Below are 9,987 nucleotides of genomic sequence, written 5' to 3' on the forward strand. Positions count from 1 at the left end.
GCGCTATCAAGCCATCTTGTAGAGCTACCTTAGACGTCGGTCAAGTTTCTTTTTTAACTCACGGAAAATGACAAATAGGCATTGGTCAAGTTTTTCATTTTGCTGCTAGAGAAGGTTAGGTCTTAGGTGACGTTGAAAGTTGAAATATGGCCCATGGTCCAGTCAGACACTTATATAACTTGAGTTGAGTTTGAGTTATAACTTGAGTTGAAGTTGTAATTTGAGTTTGTGTTTGGATGTGCACATTTGAGTTATCATTTGAATTGAGAATCTATTTGAATTTGTGTTTGGCTGGGTCAAAACTTAAATTTGTATTTAGATAGTATTTTAATAAAAATTCAATGGTGATGAAAAATTTTAATAGGGTATATGGGTGGGGTTTTATTCGTCTTTTCGTTGTGAATGCATAGAAAAAAAATCATCTCAATCAAAATTAAAACGAAAAAGTTATGACATTTTTAAGAATAGAAAAAATACAGGAAGCCCTGTTCATTTCACCGATTCGAGTTTTGTTACAGTAAAAAGTTCTTAGAAACAGTTACATCTAACTTTTTTGCTACAGTAAAAAGCTCTCACATAAAGTCACATCTCAACTCGAATTGAAAAGTCAAATCAGCGAACTAAACGAGACTGCTCATTAACTTGAGTTCGAGTTTATGAACTCGAGTTGAAGAGGAAATTTGAACTCGAGTTTAGCCTCAAACTCGAGTTCAAATTCAAATTTTACAAAAGAACGTGAATTTAAATAAAAATGTAATTCAAATTCAAATTTTTTTTGAGTTTCGTTGTAAAAGAACAACCCCTCTACAATTTTGAGGAATTGTTTCCTACTAAAAAGTGTGAAAAAAAATGAGGAATCCTTTCGTGTACCAATATGGGTCGGATTATTCTGGTAGAACTTTCGAAGTTAATTGACAATTCGGTTGACAACTTGCAAGTTAAAAACTTGTGGTCGTTTGGTGATAATTGAGTCATTTACCAAACGCGAGACATTTTAATAAGTGAAATAATATGAAAGTACAATACAATTAAACATATGGCCATATTACATACCCCATAATATATATATATATATATATATATATATATATATAACAATTCGATGAGTCATTTACCAAACGCGAGACATTTTAATAAGTGAAATAATATGAAAGTACAATACAATTAAACATATGGCCATATTACATACCCCATAATATATATATATATATATATATATATATATATATAACAATTCGAGCGGAACCCCCAAAAGATTTTATGGCTCCGTTTTTACAGCGCACACTCCAATTTGTCATCTTTTTCCAATTAAATTAGCTAATTTCTTTATATATACCAGTAGCTTAATTTAAAATCATCAAGCTGTTAACTAGAACCGCCATTACTACTATATAAGGTAAGAAAAATTTGAGGAAGATACCTGGACTTCACTAAGGTTCACTCCATTTTCCTTGAAAAATGATAGAAACGTTTCGAGACGTTCACTTGTTGTCTGATAATGGCCGGTGAATGGTGAGATAGACTGAGAATTAGTCAAACAATATGGTCGATCAGACATCATGTGTAAGGCTAAGCAGTATTTAACTTTTGTAGCATCCAAAAATAGCCTTATAATTTCCTATATTACATACAAAATTAGGTGTGAATTATATTTATATACGTACCTTCAAAGTTCCATTCTCTGCCCCTAGCGTCCCTGCAACTATCGTGACCCCTCCAGCCAAGAAGCTAGAATGATGGAATCTTCCTCTCTTTTTCTGAAAATTATTCACATGTCATACCGATGAAACATAAGACAGTTTTTTATACAAATCTAACAGGTGACAAATAAAGAGATATCCATGGTTTATTTTTTTTCAAGTCATACCGTTGAAATTTCCCCGAACAAAAAGGTACTTGTGTTCGTTGAAATCTCACCTGACCGACGTATAGTTGCTTAGAGGTGCTCATAACAAATATCGACATGTCAGCTTGTGTATCAAGGACATCTCCAGTTTGTTTGTGAATAAGTTTACCCTCTCTAACAATGTATTCATACTGTTCCCTCTCTTTCTGGAAAAAAAAAAAGAAGAAATTATAATAAGAATCATATAGTCATATATAGACTTTAAGTAGTATGAAAAATTTAAAATAAATCACACTCACAGAGATATATATATATATATATATTTGCTATTTACTTGGTTTTAATTTAAGACTATGATATATAATGGAAGAACTTACGGGTCCAAGATACTTGACACATTGTTCTCTAAGCTTTGATCTTGGACACTTTTGGAGATCAAGCTCTTTTCCATCTCCTATATCCAACCTGCAAGGAAGAACAACAACGTAAATATTTGGAAGGTAAATAATTTGTCAAATTTCATAAAGTTCTCTTGCATATTGAGAAAGAATAATATTGCTTAAAAAACCATGGGGCTCTGCGCTTAAAAAACCATGGGGCTCTGTATTACAACAGGATGCAAGATCTGTTATCTTATTTTTTTGTCTTATTCATGTTCCTCTAATTAAATTTTGATACATCATAACTTGTTTAAGTATTTTTAGTATTTAATTACTGTTCATATCGTACAAAGACAATAAGGTGACATTTGGTTTATAAGTTCAAAATTATGGTTCATGATTTTGATTTTTAAAATTCAAATTTTTTATAAGTGAAAAACACTATAACAGATCCACGAATCACAATCCTAAACCAAACAGTATCCTCAAAAAAACGTCACCTAAATGTCATAAGATGACACAGTAGATAAACACAAGGGTGAGGTTCCCACAGGTAGGTATTTTACAGTTGGACCCCGCACTTGTGTCTTGTGGTGCCTAGCTCAAGTAGTAGTGTCGAACGGCAATGTTCAAATTGCTTACCAGTAAAAAAATGGCTGACCAGACCTAAATGTCATAAGATGACACAGTAGATAAACACAAGGGTGAGGTTCCCACAGGTAGGTATTTTACAGTTGGACCCCGCACTTGTGTCTTGTGGTGCCTAGCTCAAGTAGTAGTGTCGAACGGCAATGTTCAAATTGCTTACCAGTAAAAAAATGGCTGACCAGAATCTGCTTTAGACCATTCGTCATAGTACACATGCAAGTTCTTACCATATCGATGCCTCGGATCAATCTGCACAATTTTTTTTTTTTTTTTTTAAAAGGACAAGTAGGTAATACAAATACAAGCTACCAACTAAAACCTCAAAATTCAAATCATTCCATAAATGAAAAAAATAGTTCTTTCCGATCGGTCCTCAAACCATGTAAAAGAAATTATGTTCTAGTCATTTAAATCTTCAAAACCACTAGGAATTTATGGTCCTTACATATGAAAAGGTTGGTTTTTATTTTTTTTCAATAGGACGTGATATATTCTATAAATTTTTTGAAAGTTTACCTGTATGAAAAGTTTAGAAACTAAAGGGACCCCCCAAAAAAAAAAAAAAGAACAATATCAAATTAGAAAACAATAGTTAAATGCGAACACGTTTTTATTTAAAAAAAAATAAAGAAAGAAAGAAGAAGAAGATCCGTTCACTTCACCGATTCGAGTTTAGAATTTGAGTTTTGCTACAGTAAAAAGTTCTCAGAAACAGTCACATCTAACTTGTAAAAAACTCTCATATAAAATTATATCTCAACTCGAATTATAAACTCAAATCAGTGAAGTGAACGGCTCAAAGATAATTAAGAAAGAAAGTCATTACAGCTTCGATCCAATGCTGAAAAATCAACTTTTGTGCTTTGTCATCTTTGACCAACCCCTTCCCCACCTGTACGTCAAACACAAGTCCTTTTTTTCTTTTTAATAACATATTAATGTCTTCTTTTTTATTTCTTGAAAATGAATTCCAAGGAAACCAAATATAATATATATATATATATATATATTATATATATAGTACCTTAGAAGCATTGGAGCTAACGCGATTCCACCGGGAAACAGCAGTTTCAGGTGTGGAGGATTTGAAGAACGAAATCGTACTCTGATTCATTGCAGCGAAGTCCAAAGCTTTCGACCTCCGTGTTAAAATTTAAAAAGCAAAAGGAAAAAGGGGGGAAAAAACATTTTTTTTTTTCAATCAAGCGACGAGAGAGAACAATTTATTTATCACCACTAGCTAGTCAACAAAGCAATATACAATTTTACAAATTTAAAAAAAAAAGCTCTATATTTACTATAAAAAAAAAAAGATTTTCGAATGCAAGAAAAATTATAATTGTCTCTCCAACGTTACTATGTATTCTGGCCTACTTGACAAAAAAATTTCTAAACTTCCCTCTTTTCATACTGTAGTGTGAAAAAAAAATTTTGACTCACAATTTGGCTTCGTTCATTTCACCGATTCGAGTTTTACTACAGTAAAGAACTCTTAGAAACAGTTATATTTAACTTTTTTATTATAATAAAAAACTCTTAATAAAGTTACATCTCAACTCGAATTAAAAACTCGAATCAACGAACTAAACGGTCCAGTCTCGTAATATGACTTTTGAAAAGAGTCCTGGAGATTTGACAAGCTTACCAAAGCTCTTCACTCGCAATGGCGGAGTCCGCTAACATGCACCGTTCACGGTGTCCCCTGAACGCTTTCTGCACCTTCACTGCGGCATCAATCATCTCGCTCAACTCCTCGAAGACGACATCTCCCCCACCAATCGCCTGATCAAGCTGACCGTTGTAAGCAGGATCATGCTTTTCAAAGCCGTCAGCTGCTTTCCGATCAACTAATATCACAGGAGATTCAGACAATGACATTTTTGTACCTTTATTTTACTACAACAATGATCGAGGCTAATTAATCAATCAGCTCTTGATCAATAGAGATCAATAATTTACTTTAATACATGATTACACACACACACACACACACACATATAACTTTCCTTTGAAGATAGGCCTTGGCTTTTGCTTGCTGTTTGTGGTTTTTCTTGTTTATCTGGATGTCTGTTTATAATGGATTTGGCCTAAAGGTACTATTATTGACAGATCAACTCCATTAATTCACGTGAGAGGGAAAATTATGGCTTATTTAAAGTATTAATCATGATCAAACAGAACCCTAAAATATTAATTATAGAATCATGATTCACGCGGTGAGTTTTTAGCACATATTATATACCATATATAAACAAAACTATATGATTATATGCATACATATATATCACTACAAGAAAAAGGGGGTTTTACGTCGACAAAAAGTCGTCGCAAAAACCCGCATGTCGTTGCAAATAAGGTTTTTTGCGACGAAAAATTTATCGTCGCAAAAAGATTTTTTGCGACGACATAGTGTCGTCGTAAATGTATTTGCGACGACAATCGTCGCTAATACGTTGTTACAAATTTCTCGTGATATGATCCATTTTTTGCAACGATATTTCAAATTGTCGTCGCAAATAATCTTATTTTTTTGCGACAATAAGTCTAAAAAAGTTGTCACAAAAAACTGAAATTAAATTTTTTTTATAATTTTTAAAAAATAGCAATTAATTAATTTTTAATATTTTTAATTAAACATTATTATGTTACATACTGAATAAAATTTATTAAGATACATTAAAAGTGAAATATAAATTAATATTAAAAATAGTAAATCTAAATAAATTTATAAAAAATAATGAATACTACATGAAGTGCATATATAATGTTCAAAAAAATATAAAAGTCTAAATAAAGTGAAAAATAAAAAAAGTACATATAACGGAACTAATCGTCTAAGTTTACAGCATCGCCAACATCTGAATCATCATCAGGACTGTCATCATCTGAAGGAGGCAGAGGATCATCCAGGTCAACTGGTTCTGGACGATCAATCGTAGGTAATTGGATGTTGGGCTGCAATTTAGCCATCAACTCTAACACCTTCACCTGATTCTCATAAATCTTAACTTGTTGTCGGTATGATTTCTCTAAATAACGACTCATACGTGGGTCAGGTTGAGCTGATGATGTTGCGTCTGAGTATGAAGCAGCAGATGAAGAAGAAGCCCCGGAGTAATGCTTTTGGGAGAGCGTCGAACCTACTCCTATGTCCCTGGTATGAATACCAACTGCACTATCAAACTATAAACCATATTTACCAAGCGTCTTCCAAGTACCTCCCGCCTCATCAACATTTCATGGTCATCATTAATCCCAGCAGCGTCTTGTAAGACTGCAAACATCTCGTCTACTGGTTGATTAACTATTGGGTCAACACCTGAAACCGCTTCTACTTCACCATGGTGAATCCATGTACTATACAATGGATCAAAACCAAATCGATGTATATGCACTCTCACAGTTTCTACTAGATGCATTTCATGGTTTTTACATTTTACACAAGGACAGCTGATATGGCCACTTGAAGTTTCATAATTTTTGGTGACCTCAATAAAAACGGATAACCCATTCTAATATTGATCCGACAATCGGCTCCTCAAATAAATCTAACTTTTGTCAATCAGCATTTCAACTATACACAACAACAGACATAACAATTTATTAATGTGTTTAATTAATTTTAATTTTACTCTTTATTAACACAATTAAATTTTATTCATTAAAGTTTGTTAATGAACTTATTATAGTTCTCGTTTTCTAACTAAATTTCGGCAACATAACGGCTTATTTTCCTTATGATCCAAAAATCTAAACCTGCAGAAAAACAACTTTAAAAGATTTCAGCACACCATAGCTGCAAGATGTGCCACCCAGAACAAGAATCACAAACATATACTAAATTTCAACAATATAAGAAAATCATAGTTTAAATATGAAAATCATAATCCTGAATTCATACAACCAAAAACTACAACAATTTTAAACTAAAAGTACAATAAATATAAAAAAAACTTACAAAGTTCAAACCCACTAAACGGAGGCTGAAAATAACAGGATTACGTTGGAGGAACCGGGCAAACAGTGACGAAGGTGAAAAATCAAACGCCTACATCAAATTGAAACATCGAACATAATTTTCAAACACCGAAATTAACATTTTATTAACATCTAGAGTAACATATTTAAATGCACAAAAAAATTTCATTCCTCGGCGTTAAATCTAATTATGTTAACAAATAATCTAAATTAATAAATTAACCACTAGTTCAAAAATAATTCTAAATTAACGTCATAAACTAACATTTACACAACCTCATAGTAAATGTTTAGAAACTTCATTTAGATATTTTTACAAACACTTTACAAACAACTCAACAAAACACATAAAAATAATAAAAAAGTTACCGGAGTGTGTAAAATATACCGGTAAACGTTGAACGGTAAGGTGGCGACGGGCGATTCAGTGGGGCGGCGGTGGAATCCGGCCGGCGGCGGCGGCGAGCAAGGGAAGAGAGAGAGAGAAGGGAAGAGAGGGAGAGAAGGGAAGAGAGAGAGAAGAGGAGAGAGGAGTGGCGGGGACGGGGCGGCGGTGGCCGGAGAGGGGAAGAAGAGAGAAGGGAAGAGAGAGAGAGAAAGAAGGGAAGAGAGAGAGAGAGAGAGAGAAGAGGGGCGGCAGCGACGGGCGGCAGCGGCAGCGGCGAGGGGAAGAAGAGGCAGAGAGAGAGAGAGAGAAAGCGTCAGGGGAAAATGAAGAGGAAGAAGATATGATATATTAAATAATGTCGTCGCAAATACGTTATAGTTGGCAATTATTTGCGATGACATATGTCGTCGTAAATAATTTTTTAGTCGTTGCAAATAATCATTTTTCCTGCGTTTAGTTTTTGGTGAATTATTTGCGACGACAAAGAGAAAAATATCTTCGCAAATAATCTGAACTATTTGTGATGACATTTGTTGTTGCAAATATCTTATTATTTGCGACGATTTTTTGTCGCAAAAAATGGATTACCTTGACGGCAAAAATCCGCGCAATTGAAAGTTGCGCTCCAAAATTATTAGCGACGACATGATTATTTTATTTAACAGGGATTAATTGCGACGACATGTTGTCACAAATATTGTATTATTTATGACGACAAATGTCGTCGAAAAAATGTGGTCGCAAATGGTAGTGTGTGTGTGTGTGTGTGTGTATATATATATATATATATATATATATATGCCTAAAGGTACTATTATTGACAGATCAACTCCAATAATTCATGTGAGAGACGGAAAATTATGGCTTATTTAAAGTATTAATCATGATCAAACAGAACCCTAAAATATTAATTATAGAATCATGATTCACGTGGTGAGTTTTTAGTACATATTATATACCATATATATAAAATCAATCAAAACTCAGTTATTTGAATTTAATTTTTATGACACGATTCAATACAAATCCAATTAGCTTGATTTGTGTGTCATCTTACGCATGCACGGGAACCATAAGTAAAATATTTTAATTAACAAGACATTTTGACTTGACATGATAATATTAAATAGAAATGAAAAGAAAAAAAAAAGGAAAAAAAAAAACACATGGAAACGAATACTTCGATTTTACAATCAAATATATATTATTTTTCCCCTGCAAATACTATATTGAACAATGCTCTCAACTTTAATAGTAACAATATTGAGTGATGCCTCCCTAGCACTTCTTAGAGAGCCCTCTCTAAGCTCACCAACCAACTTATTTAATTAGTTTTTGTTTTAAAAATTTTTTTCAAAAAAAAAAAGAAAAAAAAAAAAGAGAGGTTGGTGATCTCCTCTTGATCTTATCCTTCTTCTCGCTCGTGGCCAAAGAAGAACATAAAATTTATTGTTATCTAGTGTTTATAGGTTAACTTATACATATATTAGACTTAAAAAAAAATGCCACTAGATCACATGTGCCCAATTCTTTTTATTTTTTAACAAATACAAAATTTCCAAAAATTCATAATGACTGACGTATATTTTATAATAATTTCCAAGTATTTTACATATATATTTTATAATTATTGATGTATATTAATATCCAAAAATTCAAAAATTAATCTACGCAAAAGTAAGAGTTATGATTGGTTTTGGTAATACGTCGCTGTTTGTAATATACCTACAGAGAATATACAATAATACCAAAGCGATCTAGATCAGAAAAATGGTAATTTGAATACGTTTCTTGAATGAACAAAATGTCGAGTATGATTGTTTTAGGATTATTGGCTTTGGTGTCTCGTGAATTTTGGGGTCATTTCTAGTTTATCTTTTACACTTTAAAAATTTTAATTTTACTTTTTGAATTTTGAATTGTTATCACTTGACATCTTTTGTTGTAATTTCTGTTAAAATACAGAAAAAAGAGATTAAGTGTGACCATAAGATTTTTATTTATTTCTTTTTAACAGAACTCTAAACAGAAAGACCACGTGATTGTATTATTCTCTTTTTCTTCTATATATTTTTAACAGAAATTGCAACAGAATATTAAGTGGAAACAATGATCAAAGTTCAAGAGGTAAAGTAAGAGTTTATAACATTTAAGAAGTAAATTGAGAATGACTCTAAAAGTCAGGAGACATGTGTGATAATAATCCATTGTTTTAAAACTAAAATTGACTAAGTAACACATGTTTTTCGCTGTAATATACGCACATGTAGTACGTAGACAAACCAAAAACAATATTAATCTGGTGCACGAGAGGAATAATCCGGGTACGTACGTATCATATCGATTAACATTAAACCTTTTTTTTATTTTTTTATTTTTATTTTTTGGGTATTAGTAATGTGGTCCTTCACTTGAATTATGAGCACCGTGTATTTTTATTTATTTATTATAATTAGCACCGGACAATTGGTTTCTAAATTTTTAATTTTAATAGTACTGATTATAACCCTTATTTTATGGTGAATACAGTTAAAGATAGGAATATTTTTCAAGATTTTTCAGATGGTCCCAGCTAGCTTAATTAATAAAAAAACTTGTTAGTCGTACGTCATGAGTGTTTGATTCACATGGGCATGGCAAGACCTTCCTGCGGTTTTTGTCTTTATGCTACCTAATTAGTTTGTCTATCAAGGCTTTTATCATGATATCTCTTCGTATATTTTGGTAAAAAAAAAAAAAAAAAAATT

At 32.3% G+C, this 9,987-nt stretch overlaps 1 protein-coding gene across 1 annotated transcript; it reads right to left on the reverse strand.

The window, feature by feature from the left end:
• Positions 1–1,387: 1,387 nt before the first annotated feature.
• LOC21385146 (IQ domain-containing protein IQM3) lies at positions 1,388–4,786 on the reverse strand. The gene is made up of 8 exons (XM_024174549.1): positions 4,520–4,786; positions 3,899–4,013; positions 3,701–3,766; positions 3,035–3,123; positions 2,224–2,311; positions 1,918–2,052; positions 1,665–1,757; positions 1,388–1,522 (listed from the first exon to the last, which is right to left on the reverse strand). Exons 1-8 carry the CDS (start codon positions 4,750–4,752, stop codon positions 1,388–1,390), a joined length of 954 nt encoding a protein of 317 aa, XP_024030317.1. The 5' UTR covers positions 4,753–4,786.
• Between the last annotated feature and the right edge of the window lie 5,201 nt (positions 4,787–9,987).

The sequence above is a fragment of the Morus notabilis genome, unplaced genomic scaffold (genome assembly GCF_000414095.1).
Source record: "Morus notabilis unplaced genomic scaffold, ASM41409v2 Scaffold2000, whole genome shotgun sequence".
NCBI lineage: Eukaryota > Viridiplantae > Streptophyta > Magnoliopsida > Rosales > Moraceae > Morus > Morus notabilis.